Source organism: Spermophilus citellus, assembly GCF_964194105.1.
Source record: "Spermophilus citellus genome assembly, chromosome: 7".
NCBI lineage: Eukaryota > Metazoa > Chordata > Mammalia > Rodentia > Sciuridae > Spermophilus > Spermophilus citellus.
This window is the reverse complement of record NC_138188.1, coordinates 27,999,533-28,019,174: the sequence shown is the minus strand read 5'-3', so window position 1 is coordinate 28,019,174 and position 19,642 is coordinate 27,999,533. Positions and strand designations below refer to the sequence as shown.

The window sequence follows — 19,642 nt, the reverse complement described above, 5'->3', positions numbered from 1 at the left end:
TTACTCTATGCTTACTGTGGGATAGGTACTGCTCTACTCCACCTCAAAGAGAGGTAAGCACTTACCCAGGGTCACTTGGAGTTGCAGCAAGATGTGTACACCCTAGATAGTTCCTGGGTCAGGTAGTACGCATTCAGGGAAAGGTAGCTGTGGAAAATGGTGTGTGATTCCCATGCAGTCTTTGTTAATCAGTGCTGTGACTTCTTCCCTGTCCGGCTCAGATTCTCCCCTGATGGGAGGCTCATCGTGTCTGCAAGTGATGACAAGACTGTCAAGCTGTGGGACAAGACCAGCCGGGAGTGTGTTTACTCATACTGTGAGCATGGCAGGTAAGTCCTAATGCTATCTTCTATCTGCAAGTGCTCCAGCACAGAGTGCAGACCTGGAAATGCCAGGGGTCTTCAGGGGCTGGAGCCATGGGGGTGGCAGCTACACCTCTTCTGCTTCTTGGCTGGTGCCTTTTGTACAAGCTCTGTATCTTTTCCTGTGTGAACGGAAAGTGTCCCAGCAGCTTGGGAGGCTGAAGTAGGAGGAGAGTAAGTTCAAAGCCAGCCAACAGGAATGTTAACCTCAAGCTATGTAATTATTTAAGCTTCCCTCTTTTCTCTTTACTTTCTAGTTCTCAAAATTGTAACATGTCTGTCTCTGAGCAGTTGAACTCACTGCCCCAAACTTCATTTTTCAAGCTTCCATGTATATTACCTGTTGTGATGGATTTATGAATGAAAGCCTTGTCAGGTTTTTATAGCAGTTGATAACTGTTTATACTGTGCCACATTATTAAGAGAGGAAGGAGCCTGCATTTCAGTAGGGACTTAGTTGTTCCAGGTTCCTAAATGGACCCGAGCTTCTGCCCACTTTGATTAGGCTGGGGACCACAAGGAAGGACTTCTCCTGAGAGGCTGTGTATTGAAAGCCCTTGGTACGTCTCCTAGAGATACATAGCCAGCACCTCAGCTGGCAGGACCTACTTTGGAGCCAGCCCAGGCAAGGGTACTAGTTTCAGCTCTGGAACTCCAGAGCAGCCTTGCTGACCTGTGGGTTTAAAGACAACCTTTTCTGCTTGTACTTGAAAATCGATCTTGGTAAGTCCACTGCTAGTGACTATTCTCACTTTATTCTTGCTCTCCCTTGGTCATCGGTTTAAAAAGGGGGAAAAAAAAAGTATTATGGGTTGAGGAAACAGTGTGAGCAGATGCACAGGGCTAGGAAAGCGATAATGCTTTTGGTTACATCCTGAGCCAGGGCAGACCTCTTACAGTTCCCGATGGCCCCTGTTTTCTAGCTTTGTCACCTATGTGGACTTCCACCCTAGTGGTACATGCATTGCTGCCGCTGGCATGGACAACACAGTGAAGGTATGGGATGTGCGGACTCACCGACTGTTACAGCATTATCAGTGTGAGTATTGAACAGCCTCGTGGGCCTATAAACAGCCATGGTGGGACTGTGCTGGTTCTAGATATTTGGTTTGTTGCTGTAGACATTTGGTTTGATGCTCCTGAGGACATCCCTGAGGAGGAGTCTTCGGTCTGTTGGATAACCAGGGATGAGTAGTCTGTGGTGTGCCTGTCCTGCTTGGAATGTTGACTAGGAAAAGGAACCTGGTACCATTGGGCTTCCAAAAAGCCCTTTGGTGCCCAGCTATTAGGTGGCAGAGTCTCACGCACACTGTAGCTGGAATCTTTGGCTAAAACTCCTTCCCTTTAAGGCCACTTCTGGGGCCATCCATTGCTCTTATTTCTCCCCATAATGGAGATTGTCCTTTAGGGCCATGGGACAATACTGACCATACAGGTCAGGATTGGTGGGACCTTGGCCACCTCTGGCTTCAAGGTATCATCCTCATGTAAAGCCATATAGAGGGTTGACTTAGCAGCCAGGCTCAGGAGTCAGGCCCAGTGCTGTGCACCCTGATTTAATGTAGCCTTTGAAAGGCAGGGCAGCAGGGGTTTGACACAGGTATGGGCTTTGAGATTCAGAGCTCTCCTTAATACTCCCATAATCACTTCTAGCTGCTCTCAGATATTTGAGGACAGCACTTTCTTAGGATAACCCTGGTGACCAGACCTCCCAAGAATGGGGAGAAATTTCTGGCCTGGGAACAGCACAGGGTGGAGGATGACTCTTTGACCAACTTTGGTACTCCTGGTTGTGACACTGGATATTCATTTGACTCCTTGGAGCTCATGGAACAATGATAGGGCCTCTTTCCGAGGTGGTGTTAGAGGGTTTATGAGTTGGTTCATGTCAAGAAGTAAGAGAATAGCTGGCACAAAGTGGGAATAAGGTACAGTGTTAATGATGCTGCTGCTCTTGTTGAGTCTCCTTCTTGAGTTCTTTTTTTGAAAAAATCTTTTATTGATTTTATTTTTTTTTAACATACAATAGCAGTGGAAAGCATTACAATTCTTATTACACATATAGGGCACAATTTTTCATATCTCTGTATATAAAGTATGTTGACGTCAATTTATGCCTTTATATATGTACTTTTTTTTGTATTACAATTCTTAATACACACATATACCACAATTTTTCGTATCTCTGTTTGTGTATAAAGTATGTTGACACCCAATTCAAATCTTCATTCATGTTCTTTGTATAATGATGTCTATCACATTCCACCATCCTTGATAATCCCCTGTCCCCTCCCTTCCTTCCCACCCCTCTTCCCTATCTAGAATTCATCTATTCCTCCCATGCTCTCCTTCCCTACCACACTATGAGTCAACCTCCTTATATCAGAGAAAACATTTGGCATTTGGTTTTTGGGGATTGGCTAACTTCATCTTCTAACATCTTCTCCAACGCTATCCATTTACCTGCAAATGCCATGATTTTGTTTTCTCTTAATGCTGAGTAAAATTCCACTGTGTATATATGCACTTTTTTTTTTTTTATCCATTCATCCACTGAAGGACATCTAGGTTGGCTCCACAGTTTAGTTATTGTGAATTGTGCTGCTATAAACATTGATGTGGCTGTGTCCCTGTAGTATGCTGTTTTTAAGTCCTTTGGGTATAGTCTGAGGCTTCCTGAGGTCTTTTAAGAGTCTGGTCTCCTGGTAAGGCCAACTGTTGGTCAGGACCTGCAATAATATACATCACCACTGGATGGCAGGGCCCAGCCACATAAACCAGGTTTTGGTTTTTTTTAAAAAAATGTACCAAACATGTATATCTTATTACCCCTTCCTTAAACAATACAATATAAAAACTATTTACTTAATGTTTAAATTGTATTAGGTATTATAAATAGTAAAAAAAAAAAAAAACCCACACACAGTCCTGGCATCTGTCATTGATGGTCTTTTAGAACCTTCTAGAACAGAACAGTAGTGGTGTCTACTATCCACTTGGAGACCACCACCACTCGGAGAGTTGTGGTCCTTTCCCTTCTTCAGGCTTAGAGGCCCTTCTTCTGCTCTAGGTCAGGCCTGAGTTAAGGGTTGGGTTGGGGTGTTGGACACATTTATGCATCTATTGGTGAAGGTGGGCAGGTCAGAACAGGGAGGGCTTGGGCAAGGAGAGATGGGACAGGAAGTTGACAAGACAGTGCAGTTTTCAGGAGTGAAGCCTATTTTCCTTTTTGTAAAGGGAATGATAATAGATCCTTATGCAGTGAAGATCTGATGGGAGAATCCACATGAGGATTATAATATAGGGCTGGGTGTGGTTTGTACCACATGAGTCCTAACACTGGGAGGAGAGGGTCTTCAGGCCTATCCCTGGTGATTCAGGAACCTAGGCCCAGTGTTCATGGAGTACAGCAGCAGGTACCCCTTAGAAAGAGCCTTGAATGCCATCTCTGGCCGGAGTCCCAAAGATGAGTCCTGACTGGTAATAGTGGGAAAATGGGCCTGTCACTTGAGGAGCAAAGGGATGAGGGACATCTGAGAAAAAAGCAGTGTTGATAATATATGGATGGAGTATTGCTGTCTCATGGTGACTGGTGGGTGGGCTATCAGAGCTTAATGTTAAAGTGAGCTCTGACATCAGAGTGGGGAGGGGTCAGGCCCAGGGAATGGCTTGTGGGATTTGGGATGAGAGAACAGCTGATGCCACATCCTGGGGCTCCATAATTGAAAGGCCCTGTAAGAAAAATGGCCACAAAACAGCTGGAGTGAGAGTTATGAAGTCCATCTCCCAGTACTAGAGTGCTGGAGAAATTGAAGCCAGGGGAAGAAAGAGAGTGGGGTTTCTTAGGGGATGGTCAGGAGGTAGAGCAGTGCAGAGCAGGTGAGGGGGATGGGTGGGTCCAGGGAGAGGGCCTTGAGTTCTGGGGGAACAGGCTAGGCAGTGGACAAGAGTGAAGCTTAGTGATAATAGGGCTGGGGAAGTGGATGCACTCAGGTGAGTACCAGAACTAAGTCCTGAGTTATTTTAGTTATGCCCAAAAGACCAGACAAGAACAATGTAGGGGAGGAAAAGTTCATTTTGACTCATGGTATCAGAGGTTCAGTCCATGGTTGGCCCACTCCATAGCTCTGGGGCTGGAGTGAAGCAGAGCATCATGGTAGAAGGGCATGGCATAGGAAAGCAGCTCAGACATAACAGCCAGGGAGCACAGAGTGAGCTCCACTCACCAGGGACAAAATGTGAACCCCAAGGCACACCTCCAACAACCTATCTGCCTACAGTTACCATCCATTTAATCCATACCCACCGGTTAATCCATGGATTAGGACACAACTCATAATCATTTCACCTCTGAAAATTCTTGCAGTGTCCCACACTAAACCTTAACATGAGTGCACCTGAGTATATGTCCTAGTGAACAGGCTCCACTGGGAACTTCCAGTCTGCTTTTGCTGCTGTCCTTTCCTCTTGAGATGGAGCTCCTTATTGAGCCTGCAACATCTTGTTTCTCTGCTGCCCTGATGTAGATCGGAGTCTTGAAAAGACTTGGTACATCCTGTAAACACAGTAGGTTCCCCCTGAGCTCCCCTTCCAATGCTGTGTCACCTGGCAGGTGTTCACAGGAGAGCAGACTCATCCCCTAGCCTCAAGGCTCACCTTGGGGTCTCTTTGGAGGCTGATTCCACAAGAAAGGCTCTCAGCATTATGGTGGAAGATGCCTGATCTCTTTTCTGTCTCTGGTTTCTAGGAAACCCAGGGGAAAGGTTTTAAGGATGCAGTGATATCCAGTGTCTCTCTCCCCTGTTGATTCTGGATGGATATCAGGCACTTCCTAAGTGGCTTTCTGGTATGTGAGTCCAGTAGACTCTTCTGAGAGAATTGGTAAATGATATTGCAGTGTGTGTCTGGCCACCCCCCAGTCATGCTTTGTAGAGGGCACTCCCCGTCTTGGGTTGGGTTGTTGGAGTTGAAGCCTGCCTGGGGCTTTGGACTATAGATAGCTGGCACCATTTATCTCGGGCTAGCCAACTCTCCTCCCAGGCAAAGAGTTACTTGGCTCTGGCCTATCACTGTGGGGAGCATTTCTGATTTCCCAATTCAGTTAAGGAGACTAGCTGGTAGAGCCCTAAGAGTGCCAGTCCCCATGGAGGTGGGTTAGGATCCATATGCTCTGAACCCACGTTAAGACTGTTCAAACATCTGAGCAGCAGCCCCCGTCCCAGAATCCAAATGTGCTTTGTGAGTTTACAGGCATGTGCTGATCCATTATCTAGTGATATCTAGTGACAGGCCTGGGTGGCCAGCAAGGCAGGACAACGTCCCACTTTGATGATGGCCATGCAGCTAGGAGGCTGTGAATCTGGGTCTTCAGCTCAGGGTCTCTAAGTCTGGCATTCTGCCACCATTCCCACGCTGGGTTCCTTAAACTGTGTGATGACTCTAGTGTTTTATCCAAGATCCCAAGGAGAGGCAGTTCCCTTGGCTGCCTCACAGCAGGTTTGACCTGGCCTTTTCCAGAAGCTCTAGTTGGAGCTTTGAATCCCAGGTGTTTTGGGCCACTGGTCCCTAGTATAATACCCCTGCACTCCCAACCTACCTGAGGCTTGGTCATGGAGGAATTTTTTTTTTTTTTTTTAATGTAGTGCTAAGGATCGAACCCAGGGCCTCACACATGCTCTACACCCCCAGCCTCATCATGGAGGATTTTGAAGTGGCTGTACCCTTTACTTGTTATTTTGAGACTAAAACCATTGATTGAGAGCAGTGTGCTTATCCTTCCTGATCTGGCCAACTTACCTGTCTCTTTCCTTCTATCCTGAAGTGGGCATTTACAAAGTGTTTGCAAAAAAGAATGTTTTGGGTGTCCTTTGCTGCTAGTATTAAGGCACTTACAGGTATGAAACAAACACCCCTTGGAAACCCAGAGCCACTGTGTCACAGGTGATACCTGTGATACATCACAAGGATCCTCATGGGCACATGGAAGTGAGCTACCCCTGTGTGACAAGATGTGGGGATGCAGCTTGACCCAGGCATGACCTGCCCAAAAAAGGTCCCTCCTACTTTCTGGATTCCTTGGCCAGTTAGTATCCCTTTAGGCCCATGTTTGCTGAAGTCCTCTACACATAGCAGTATGAGCAGAGTGGATTGTGGGTACCCAGGTCTCTCCTTAAGTTCCCTATTGCTTACAAGCTGTGACCCTGATGTTTGGGTCTGGGGGCTGTGGTGATATCATTCCATACCTCGTGGGCTCCTGGTGACCTGTGTAAACTCTCTGTTGGTTTATCTCTGATCCTGAGTTGGAATTCCCTTTTTGAGGTGGAGGTTGAGGGATAATTGCAGTCTGTGTCATCACTGATATCTACCATGGAGCCAGGAAGAAGGCCTGCAGATTTGGACTTGATGAAAAGTGGATTGTTTCTGGACAGTCACTACTCAGGGCATCATGATGGGAGGTTCAACCCCCTTGTGGAGCAGTTGGACCCTTGTGTGGCATCCAGGGATGGCTCTTAAGATGAGGCCTTCTAGATTGGTCCCTCGTCTCCACCACCACTTTAGAGGCAGAAAAATGTTAGAGTGGAGGTGGTACAGCCAGTGAATGAGGCAGGAGAGCAGGTGGAGGAGAGTGTGAGTCCTGTGTCTGGGGCATTCCCCAAAGCCTGGCATGCCAGTCTGAGCCCTCTTCAGAAGTAACTGACTCCAGGTGTTTGGTGTTCTTGGCATTTATAGTAGAGTGGGACTTCTGTTGCCCGTCCTTGGAGGGAGGTTGTCTCCCTTGGGTGGCTTGGCCAGATGAGAGGCTATGGTGTGGTGTCCACACACTGACTCTGTTTGTCCTCGTGGTGCTGGGGAAATCTAAGGATCCTTGAGCCACCTTCCCTGCTCCACCCTCCTGCCACTGGCTGCTCCTCTGCAACCTTTGTCTTAGGTGAGGGCCTAGGGTGGCCTTCATCCTAGTGTAGGCAGTGGGGTCTCTGCATTCTGTCTCTGGACTGCAGAGACCCTCAGCTCCTCTCTAGACTACCTCCTAGAGTTCCTGGCACTTGGAGGGTGTTGTTCAGATATAAATATCATGTTACGTAAATCCTTGGCTGTCTCCCCTTAGTGTACTTGGGAACATGTCTTCACACTCCCCAGTACATCAGCACATCAGCTGGGCTGGCATCTGAGGGGCTCCTTGTACCCCTCTGTTGAGGGCTGTTTGATGGTGGGTATGCTGCTGGTCCAGTGTGTTCTGAAGCCTCTCTCTGCTGAGATGAAGGCATGGTTTGCAAACTTGCCTTTATGTTTGTGACAGTGCTGACTTTGCAAGATCATGATTACCTTAGCCCACTAGTTCGCCTCACTAGACCATGATAGTGGGTGCAAAGTCACTCAGGGCTTTCTTGGCAACAACTCTTAAGAGGCTGTGATGAGCAGGTCCATGCACTGGCTGTGGACTTGCTCCACCCAGAACATGCCCTCAGCTTTGAGGAAAGGCTGTGTGACCTACTGAGGCTTCTGGACACCCAGCTCATCAGCCACTTTCTGATTTCCACTTGGTGCTAGGCACTAAGCTGGTAATAGGGACTCAACTCTGCTCCTGCCTGAGGGCAGTCAGGGGACACGGAGGGCAAGAGTTTTCTATGCCCATGGAAACAAGGGGAAAAAAGGCTTCATGGCTGGGAGAACCAACAGCTGGGCCAACTGGATCTTGGAGAGTAAGGAACAAAGGAACAGATGGTGGGCTTGCGCTAGGATGGTGAGGAAGAGAGTTGTGGATGGGGTTGAGCTGCCAAGTGGGTAATGTGGCAGAACTTGGAGTTGTAAGGGACATGGTGCAGAGAGAAGAGAGACATCCATGCTGGCACTGAGGTCTGAGGGCTCGCTCTGTGGACTTAACCTGGTAGCATCCCTGGACTGCAGAGACCCTCAGCACATGTGGGTGCTGACGTGTAGATGGAGAAACTGAGACTCAGTGCAATCAAGGTGCTTGTTCATGGTCACAGGGTGGGCCAGTAGGGAGGCTAGGATGGGAGCCCAGTACCAACTGGCTCCTGAAAGTGTCTTAGCCTTGTGATTGCCTGTCCCCATACCCCCCTCCCACAGAATATTGGCATTGTATTGGCATTTTGAGGGTTTAGTTTTCCATTTGGTTTTCCTAAAGTAACAATATAAAACAGATTAAACGCTATGTTTGTGTGTTCTCTTCTGCCCCAGCTTGACTGCTGGGTGTCATGAGAGAGGGTGAAGGAATCACTTGATTCCTCTGGTTTGCCACATCCATTTCCTCTTCCTTGGTTCTCCTACTGTCCACCCTTGACTCTGGATGAGTCTTCTCCTGGCCTTTGATTGTGCCACTCTCCTGGGAGATTAATGTGGGATGATCCACAACCCTTCTGAGTAATGGCTATCCTGGCCTATCAGACCTGTGCTGAGCCAAGGTTGACCCTGATTGCCTGTCTCAGGCTTCAGCTTTGCTCTCTCAGCCTCTCAGCCAGAGCCTGACTGATGTCCTTCCCCCAGTACACAGTGCAGCGGTGAATGCCCTCTCTTTCCACCCATCGGGAAACTACCTGATCACAGCCTCCAGTGACTCAACCCTGAAGATCCTGGACCTGATGGAGGGCCGGCTGCTCTACACACTCCATGGGCATCAGGTGAGAGGCATCATCCTGGTACTGAGTAGCATGGAGTGGGGCAGAGGTGCAGCCTTGATGCCAGTGCAGGTCAGAGTTCAGGGTTGGAACCCACTGTGGTCCCTTCATAACCTGTGCAATAAGTAAGATGCATATATGAGATAGCCACCTTTATGACCACCAGGGAAATGGTGGCCTTTCCCATAGCCACCTTTATGACCACCTTTCTGGGCTGATCGCTGGGGTTGGGCCTGGTGTAGCTGAGAAGGGAGTAAGGGAGGCAGATTGGGTGGGGTGTGGGAAGGGCATCATCTGGGCATGGTTTGCAAACTCCCCCCGGGATAGGTGGCTAAATGGAATCTGTCCCCTAATGACCTCAGATATCCCTTGGTCTCGTGGTTGAATAGAGCTCTGGAACCCATGCTCTGTGTCACCATCAGAGTTCCCAAGGATTCTGGGGTGGGCTGACATCCAGGCTTCAGAGGCAGACAATGATGTGTGCTGCAGAGATTGAGGCACAGACCTGGGAATTTTTGAAATTCAATCAAAGGAGCAGTGCCCTTCTGTCTGACTGACTTCAAAGCATCTAGTACCCTGGACTGCCTGGGTGGTTGGTGGCCAGTGTAAGGCCTCTATGCATTCGCTATGGGAGATGGACTACATGCAGCTCTCACTAGCAGCTGACTTGGGTTCAGGCCTCTCATACACACCCTACCAGCAAGTGTGGCCTAGCTGTGCCTTGCTCAGCAGATCAGTCATCACAGTATCTCCTGCTAGGACAAAGTTATTGTGTTTAAGTGGAGCAGGGAGTGTGCAGTTCAGAGATTTTGTCTTTATCTCCTCTACCTATGAGCCGGAGACAGACAGATGAGTGAGGTCCTGGGATGCTAGGCCAGTATGGGAATCCAGTATAGGCATTGAGCCAAGGGTTTTCAGCTGCTGTTTGGGGTTCATTGCCTTCTGGGTTAGGGAGCATGGGGGGCCTTTTGGCCATGGCCGGGGGTTGGGGACATAGGCCTTTATTTTTGTCTCCTTGGGACCTGGAGGCTCCTTGCTATCCCCCAGCCTTGTGGTGACTCCTAGTCTTCCCTGTCAGAGACACATTATAGGACCAGCTGGGCCGTTCTCCCTGGGCCAGCACATCCAAGTGGAATGTGCAGCCAGCCTGGGCTTGGGTGACTGCTGGTCCTGGTGTAAGCCTGCTGGAGTCACTTCTATTACCCTTGGGCAAGTCATATTTAAAGTAATGTGTAAGCAGTTTAGGAGGGCATGTGAAAACCATGTGACTGCTGCTACTGCATTTGCTCACTATAAGCAGAACAAAAAGCATTACGTAGAAACAGCACGGAAATAGGTGCATATCAGGTGATCACCCAGGACATTTTCTTTTCTTTTCTTTCTTTTTTTCTTTTTTTTTTTTAATGTGAGGGACCTTTAAACAGCCAATTCCCCTGTCAACCTGAGCACACTTCAATGTGATATCTAAAATGTCATTGCTGGTGTTCAGGCACAGCATCCAGCACATAAAGATACATCTGTTGACATTGTTCTCCCTGTGAAACAGGGAACATGAGCATCTCCTTGTCTGTGTTAAACCTGGACATGTGGTAACTAAGTTGAGGCAGTTGAAGATCTGTGGGTGTGGAGTACAGGAAAATGGTTCCATGGAATCACTGGGTCATTTCTTCATCAGGACACCAAACTCACAGTGCCAGAAAGAAACTAGGTGACCTGTGTTCATGTTGTCATTCATTTGTTCAGCATCCACTCTGGCTTACTAGGATGGTCATGAGGGAGATAAAATGGATGTCATGGGGAAGTTGACAGCTGAAGGCAGGATGAGATGAGGTGGAAGACGGGAGAGAGGCAGGCTAAGTCTTCAGAGGTACTTGGAGGGTTGGGTAAAGGTGGGCAGACCCTGTCTCTGTCTCAGTGTAGTTCAGATGAAGATAATAGTGAGGATATGAGGCTCTAATTTTTTTTCTGCTCCCAATCCCCCAAACTCCCTATTTAAAACAGAAACTTAGGACACGTTTGCCACAGGTTTTAGGGACTTTTCTTCCTGGAATAGTTGTGACACCCAGCCCCACTGTGGATGCTGCAGGTGTCAGGTGTGGGAGGTCATGGGTTGGACCTGCTCAGGGTTCCATAGGGGCTGAAGATGGGCTGTCCAAAATTGCTTATCTCTGCCCTATCCCTGATCTGGCTTTACTTCTTGCTTCTTTCTAGAGAATGTTAATTCTGTGCCTACTCTCCTCCTCCTCAAGACCTGTGGTGAGACCACCATGTACTCCCAGCTGATGGTGGTACCTTGGTGCTGTTTTTCACAGTTGGCTCTGGTCAGAGGTCCCCAACATGGACAGGCCTGACTTAATTTCCTCACCCATTCTGCAGTATGGGGTGGCTGACTTGAGAGGGCTTTCATTTGGGGTGCTCACAAGTGATGTGGAAGCAGCATCAGGATTAAGAGTCCAGTCTTGGCTGATGCAGGGATGTGAGTGCATGAGCACACGTGGGAAAGGGCTGCGCATGAGAAAGCCGTGTTTACCCCGAGCAAAGCCCAGCTCACCCTCCTGGCTTTGCCTCCTGGGTGAGGGTAATTCAGAGTCGGCTAATGTTGGCTTCCAAAGTGGGGATTTTACAAGTTGGACAGCCTTAATTTGGGCAGTTGGTTAAAATACAGAGCCCACAACTGGACTGAATTCCTAATGCTTATAGAAATCCATGACCAGGAGTGGGGTCTGCTATGCTGAGTTCCAAGGGGGAAAATCCCCAGAGGCTGGCCAGTGTTGTCTGTTCATAATTATGAGAGTTTGTGAAATGCTGGTAAGCACATTTGGCTCAGCTCCAGAAAGAAGTTCTACGTATTACCCTCTGATTGAGCCCTAGGAGTCACCCTAAATGGAGATGCATCCCAAAGGGCGTTGACCAGTGGCTGAGCTCTGACTGGGTTCTCTGCCACAGGTGCTTAGTCCTCAGAGGCTCCCTGCTTTGTAAAGCTCATTCCCTCTTTCATCCTTCCAGGAAGATGTGCAGGTGGGCTCTTCGGTGACGAACTTTCACATTCTGTTCTAGGAGAATGGTGATGCGGGGGCTGGTGGCCAAGTGCCTGATTGAACACAGCTGCTATCAGCCACTTCCTGCTTTGTGTGGCTTAGCAGCTTCAGGGCCCCCAAATGGGATTGGCTGCCCAGGGATTCCATCCTGTAGATAAGGAGGAATGCAGATATGAAAGCACTTTTGAGTCCAGTGGCGAAACAGAGCTGTCTAGACTTGTAATGGGGTCTCATGCCTCTGAAAGTGGCCCAGCTGGGACAAGTACCTACCTCTGTGCAGTTTCTACCATACTCACTCGGCCTCACACACATTTTAACATTCAAGTTGTGGTTTCACTCTTGTTTTTGGATCACTGGTCTGAGTGAGATATCAGCAGGCCTCATGGTCGCTTGGATTCCAGTCTTGTTGCTACATACTTATACTGGTCTAGCAAGAGGGAACCCCATGAAACTTTGGTCTGGATTTGGAGGTCCTATTAGTGTAGCCCTGGGGGATCCATGAGAGGGAGGGCCACTGAGTTTTCTAGTCAGTGGGACAGCCACTCCCTCACAAAGGCTTCCATTTTCACGTTTGTGAGAAGGGGATGATGCAGGCTAGGGTGAAGCCAACATAGAGGTCGGCTTCAGGGAGCTGCTCTGGAGTGAAGCAGACCTTGACCAGAAGGAGGGCTAAGTGGGTACTAGGAAAGTGCTGTGTCCTGAGGGCAAGACTGAAGCAGGCCCCTCTGGGGAGACCATGGGGGAGGATCCCCCATAGGAGAAAGAAGGGTCAGGGCTGCAGTGCTGTTTGGTAGCACTTTCTTGTCTAGACTAAGGTCAGAATCACCTGATGTGGTTTTCCTTTGTCTTCTAAAGCACAGGGATCACCAGGATGAAGGACTTGCTAGTGCCAGATGAGATCAGGATCATCCAGTACCCTGAGTCTCCTGGCTGGACCTCTATGCTGGCATTGAGGGTAGTTCATCAGCCAGGGAGTCTGACCATGCAGACAGTTGGGTGGTTCTTTGGTGCAAAATGGGCCACATTTCCCATTGGCTCATTTGAAGGACCTTTTGTTCAGAAAGCCCTACTTTGGGGCCAGGGAGTTGTTTGGATCCACATTGGGCTGCTATAACAAGATGCCTGAGACTGAATAATTTAGAAAAGTCAGAAATTTATTTCTCATAGTTCTGGAGGCTGGGAGGACAAAAATTAAGGTGATGGTACTGTTGGGGGCTGTTCTCTTCTTTGACTGAGGCCAAGTACTAGGAAGCATTTTGTGAGGGAGGGCTCATACCATCTTATGTGGTAGATGATGAACAATGCCCAGTTTTCTTTCTTTCTTTTTTTTTTTTTTTTAAAGAGAGAGAATTTTTTTAATATTTAATTATTATTTTTTTATAGTTTTTGGCGGACACAACATCTTTGTTGGTATGTGGTGCTGAGGATCGAACCCGGGCCGCTCGCATGCCAGGCGAGCGCGCTACCGCTTGAGCCACATCCCCAGCCCCAATGCCCAGTTTTCTAAGGAAACCCCTGATGTCTCCAGCAACAGCTCATACCTCCCCATTCCTCATTTTGAAAAATTATAGGTGCTCTCCCAACTTGTTCAGCCTGAGCAGCCTAAGCTCCAGGAAGCTCCAGATAGCAGAGGAAAGGGCTGCAAAGGGGCTGCATTAGACTGGTGCGCCCCCTCCTCTTACAGCAGGGAGCACCAGTGGGAGAAGGAAGGGCTTTCCTACTGAATGTGACTGTCATTTGAAGCCTCGTGCCCCAAGTGAAACTCTCACAGCTTTGTGTGGGGGAAAGGTGCTAGAAATACGATTTATTTTTCTGTATTTTCTAAAACATAATCTTGAGCCATGCTCATTTGGTTTAAATCCCCTACAGCTATTTGGGAGAGGGTGGTGGGCGGTCCGTGGGCAGAGAGTTAAATCTGGTGTTAGTGGCTGTTCAGTTGGTGTGTGTGTCACTGCAGAGTGACTGAGCTGCACGCAGTTCCATGCGTCCAGCTGGCCCATCATGTGGGTGAGCCTCCCTCACCTTAGGCCAGACCTGCACAGGGGCTACTGACTACAGCGGGCACTCAGACTCTGAGTGCAGGGTCCACAGATGTTTCCTGGGCACATGTGCAATACCAGGCCCTAGGCTGGAGCTGGGGAAGTGGCAAAAAAAAGAGACTCACCCTGGAGGAGGGGAGACTGCAGTATGACAAGAGTCCTGGGAGGCTGGCCCTTAGGCTGCTCCAGGCAGAAGGAATCTCTGAGAATGTGCCTTTAACCCTTGTTTCTTGGAGTACTCTATAGCTCTTGTCCAAATCATCTTATTTGGGGGTTCTTTTTTTTTTGGCAGGGCGGGGGCTGAGGATTGAACCCAGGGCCTTGTGCATGTGAGGCAAGCACTCTACCAACTGAACTCTATCACCAGCACTCCAGTTGTCTCATTTTTGGAGGATTATTTCAGTTTTCAGGAGGATCATACCTAGTTTGGATGGTTGGGCCCCACTTGAGAGATGAGGGGACACAAAAAGAGAGATCAGCTCATTTATTCTACTCTAATAACCTGGAGTCAGCCTGGCCTTTGGTGCCCTGCCAGCAACTCAGAGTTGAGAGCTGGGAGCAGGTGTTTTGGGACAGGTTTGGGAAAGAGCCTGGGCAGCACCTCTTGCACAGAGGGCAGTCCTTGTTTTGTTTGTTAGGTTGTGATGACCCTATCGGCCACCACTCAGACATAAGAGCCTAAATCACAATAGCGCTGTGGACCCCACAGCTGATTGCAGGAGCCCCTGGTGGGGGTTGTGGAAGAGTAACTTGGTAGGTTGGGTTGCACTTTCTTTGCCTGAACACGGGGGTCAGAGGCCAGAGCACCCCATGCCAGAGGGTTCTTAGTCCACCATGGTCTCTGTGTCTGTTTGATGGCCACTCTTCTTTTACCTGTGACCTCAAAGGACATGTGCATATGAAAGCCAGTGAAAAATATTTTACAGCTCTTATGAGGTTGGTAGGTGAGGGTACCTGGCTAGACTTTTGCCAGCATGGCCGTTGTGGGCAAATTGGTCCGAGTTCAGGAATGTATAGGCCTCATCGAGTCAGGTGGGAGGGTGCAGAAAGTAGAGAGTCTTGCAGAGGCTCCTGGGGGGAGCTGAGTGATAGTAATACTCTGCAGTCTAATCTTCTAGTTATCATGGGCTCCTTTTTTCTTCTTTTTGCATGAAAATGAACTGGACAGTATAGTTCCCTTGAGTCTGAAAACTGGCAAGGGAAAAGAAGTGTATAATAAAATTATTGGTGTGGGTCCAGCCAAGCCTAAGGGTAGTAGGGTTGGGAAGAGAGTAGGGTGGACACCAGGTGTGTTCAGTGCTCATGATAGAGTAAATAGGATCATCTCATAAAAGACTTGAGTGGTCCATCAAGGGAAGGGGCTGGCCTTGATTGACCCTGTAAAGCATTCCTACCCAAGAACCTGGTGAGGAAGTCTGACAGGGATGAGGCTTCATCAAGTGGGCCCCTGGGTGCTCAGGACAGGCAGGAGCCACACTGAAGGTTCAGCCGAGAGCCACTGCTCAGGTTATACCAAGAAGTCCCTGTAGAAACAGAGCTGTCTAGATTTGTATGGAGTCTCATGCCTCTGAAAGGCACCTGGCCTGTGGGAAGAAAGAACTTGGCAACAACCCTGCCTGGTAACTAATTAAATGAAAGGAACCAGGCATGGTGGCACATGCCTGTAATGTCAGTGAATTAGAAGGCTGAGGCAGGAGGATCACAAGTTCAAGACCAGCCCAGGCAACTTAATGAGATCCTGTCTCAAAAAGTAAAAAGCTGGGAATGTAACTCAGCCACAAAGAACTGCTAGGCTCAATCCCCAGTATCGTCTGGTACGTGGTATACGCCTATAATTCTAGCAGCTTGGGAGACTAAGATAGGAGGATTATGAGTTTAAAGCCAGCCTTAGCTATTTATCGAGGTCCTAAGCAACTCAATGAGTTCCAATCCCCCTACTGAGCTGTGGACCGCTGGGCTGTCCTGCTGCTGGGCACAATCTCTAAATAAAATACAAAATAGGGCTGGGTGTGTGCCTCAGCGGTTGAGTGCCCCTGATTTCAATCCCTGGTACCCCAAAACAATATCACTAAAAAAATAAAAAAATAGGATACCATGAAGACAGAACAGTCTTAAAAATCATATCTTATCTGATCTCTGGCACTGATAAGCAGACATATCCCAATCCCCCTTAGTTTAGAAACTGCACTTGCAAATAACTAGTGGCCTAAAAAGGAACTCACGATGGAAACTAAACATTTGCAAGGGAATGACAGTGAAAACATCGCATACTAGAAACTTCTGAGATTTATCTAAGATGGTCATCAGAGGCAAATTTGTAGCCTGAGTGAATTTATTTAAGATGAAGAAAGAGTAAAATTCAATGAATGAAGGGCTGGGGATATAGCTCAGTTGGTAGACTGTATGCCTCATATGCACAAGGCCCTGGGTTCAATCCCCAGCATCAAAAAAAAGTGAAATTCACTGAATAAAGAGCTCAGTGCAGGAGGCTATGAAAAGAAGAGCACTCAGAAAGGGAAGATCTTTTCTAGCGCAGCACTTGAGGAATAGCAAGTGGTCAGTCAGGTGAGCTGGAGCATTGGTTAGGGAAAGGAAAGGCCTGGCAAGATTGGCAGGGGCTAGGCTCTCCTGCCCCTTGAAGACCAAGCCCCAAAGGGCATCAGTGTTGGAGAGTCCTGTCTATATAGTCATGTGGTGCTTAACAACAGGGGCAAAGTTCAAGAAATGCATCGTTAGGTGATTTTGTCATTGGGCATCCTACCATGTACTTAATACAAACTAATAGAACTACAACATCACTAGGTGATATAATCTGATGGGACTACTGTCATCCATTTGGACCTTTGAGTGCCTGGGGCTATTTGCGTGGGCTTTGGACAGATAAGCAGGAGCCTCCGTGGGAATCTGGTCTTTAGGGGATGTGGAGGAGCCTAGTGCAGGAACCTTGTGGTCCTCTTGGTAAATAAATGGACACTGCTGGGGAGGACTGTGGGCTCCAGAGGGCACACCCATCCCTGACTCTGTCTCTGAGATTTCGAGACTTCGTCTCATGGGAAAGCACCTGCACGTTTTACCTGGGAGCACTCCCAGTGCCTGCCCTCTGGTTCCAGTCTCCCTACTGAGCTGTGGACCGATGGCTGTCCTGCTGCTGGGCACAATCTCTATTGGGTCTATTGCTGTTGCTGTGTTCTGTTTCTGACATCTTGTTCTCAGCTTGGCATCTGGTGGTTGAATGATAACAGGAGAGGAAAGTGACCCACAAGTCTTCAGTTCCTTAGTTGCTCTTCCTTCTTGGAAACCTGCCATTACTCAGCAAACTCTGGGCAGCCAACTGCCCATCTTTTTTTGAAATCCCATGTACTGTTTTATTCCTTTTTCTTTGTTTCCTCTTTGTTTTTACTCAAAATGAAAATCATTTTTGTTGTTTTTATTTTGTAGCAATGCTGAACACTCATTAAAAAATTTAAAGTATGAAAATGGCAAATGTTTCCAATAAGTAACCTGAATTTGCACCACCTCTCATAAGCAGCCCTATTAGCCCCTTGCTGATGGTCCACTTGAAAGTGTACCCAAGTGATGCATGGCCCACCCCCACACACTCAGGCTCAGCACTGCAGCCAGCATTACATAAATGGAGTCACATGGCCCATGATGTCTTGCACCTGGTATTTCATGCTCATTGATATTAGTGGACATTGTTCACCATTGGTAAAAGTGGATCCACTTTAACCTGGCTAATGGCAACTGAGGATTCCTGGGTCTTCTAGGAGTGTGCTCTGGGCTGTGTGGAGAAGGCAGGTAGCTGACAGGTGTAAGCTTTGCCTTTGTGTCCTCAGGCCTTATCCACTGTTCCCCTGTCCCCATTGCCCTGCTTGGAAGGATAAATGCACAAAGTGTCCTCTGAGGATTAAGTGGGCTGATACCAGTGAAGTGCTCTGAGCCAGTGTTAGCTGGTGTTGCACTTTTCTTTGTCACCTCTGAGAGGAAGAGCTATAGGTGGATTCCAGAAACATGTGTAGGCATGCTTCCCATGTGCCTGAGCTAGGTTGGCACTCTCCTAGAGAAGCAGAAACTGACTTCCTCCATGGCCTAGGGGTGCCTTTCCAGCCTAAGCCACGTCTGGTCCTTTCTGGCATTGAGTGAAAGGTTCTTTCAAGTGTTCCTCTTGTCTACAGCTGAGGCTTCACTGCTGGAGTGCCCCTTAGTGGCAGCTGGGGCTCTTGTCACTCCCAGCGGTGGTCTAGAGGAATTGAGGTTTGTGTCAGTGGCTGTGCTGCCCTCATCTAAGAGAAAACCTCTTTTATCTGGTTTTACTTGAGAAATGCCAGGTACTAGTCATAATAAAAGTTCAGTTGGGAAGAAGAGATGGTTGCAGTTGTGGTTATGTGGCCAAACAGATTCTTGTTGGCTCATCTTTCTGGAATGAATTTCAGGCATATGGGAAAGAACTTTCTTGCTCTACTAGGAGATCATGCCCTTCTTGCAAGCCTGGACCTGTCTGATGACCCTCAGAGTGCTACCTGGCACATGCTGGCATTCCTCTTCAGATGGTCGTGCTGACCTTCAGCATGTGGGAAGCCAGAGCAGGCGTCTTTTCACCCAAGGCATACGTATTACATGGGCATGTCACATTAGTCCACTGCCTAGGCACCTTCAGTGATCCCCATCCCAGGCTCCTTCCTGCCAACTGGGTCCCCAACTGTGCACTATTTACTTGACTAATTGGCTCCTCTTTGGGGCCTCCACCTCTCTGGTCAGTAGCAGGCTAGTGTTGGGGAGGAGACTGGCCTGGGTCAGAGGGGTGAGTTCTGGCCCAGTTCTGTAGCCTAGGGTAAGTCAGTGCATCTCTCAGACCTCCAGCTTCTTGTTGGGGTAGCAAGGACCACAATGCTAGCTTGGCAGGACTGCAAGTGTAAACTGCCCTGTTTACTCATCTCTGCCCACCTGTGATCTCACGGCCTGGCCTTTGTCCTGTTGAAGTGCTCAGAAACAGAGGTCTCATTAGTGGCCCTTGCATTGACCACACACAGTCTCCCCAGTCAAAGGATGAGGAGAACTGGGGGCTGAACGGACTCTCGGTCCTTTGTCCTGCTGATGCTTTCATTCAAGAACTGCTAGTTTTCTTCCTGTATGTTTAGACTCTACTGTGATCTTTATTCTTTATCATTTGTTTTGATAGGGACCTGCCACCACTGTTGCCTTTTCAAGAACAGGGGAGTATTTTGCTTCTGGAGGCTCTGATGAACAGGTAAGTTAAGAATGACCTGAAGAGTCTGAGCCTCCAACCGGGGCTTGGAGGCCACGTGGAGGATGGGCCAGGGTGGCTTTCAGCAACCTTCTTCTAAGATCCTGGTAGACTTAGGGTGGGACACTGAGATTCAAAGCCCTTGCTGCTCAAGTTAGCATGGGTTAGTAGGAGTCTGAGCTATTGTTGCCATAAAAAAGTTGAAGTTTTTTAGTTCATTTTCTGATGATAAATAGATAAGAATCATTGTGTCCTCACCGTGGACTTGGCAACACAGTCAGTGTGTCAGGAGCTTCAGACCTCATTTAATTCTCACAATAGC

The 19,642-nt window shown here is 48.3% G+C and overlaps 1 protein-coding gene across 4 annotated transcripts in view; it reads left to right on the top strand.

The window, feature by feature from the left end:
- Nucleotides 1-19,642, top strand: part of POC1A (POC1 centriolar protein A) — a 73,776-nt gene that overhangs the window by 8,853 nt on the left and 45,281 nt on the right. For all 4 annotated transcript variants that reach the window (XM_081302259.1, XM_081302261.1, XM_081302258.1 and 1 more), the window contains 4 exons: nucleotides 222-329; nucleotides 1,286-1,401; nucleotides 8,868-9,001; nucleotides 19,255-19,323. In XM_081302259.1, the coding sequence (XP_081158385.1) occupies nucleotides 222-329; nucleotides 1,286-1,401; nucleotides 8,868-9,001; nucleotides 19,255-19,323 (427 nt within the window). The remainder of the gene's footprint in view (nucleotides 1-221; nucleotides 330-1,285; nucleotides 1,402-8,867; nucleotides 9,002-19,254; nucleotides 19,324-19,642) is intronic.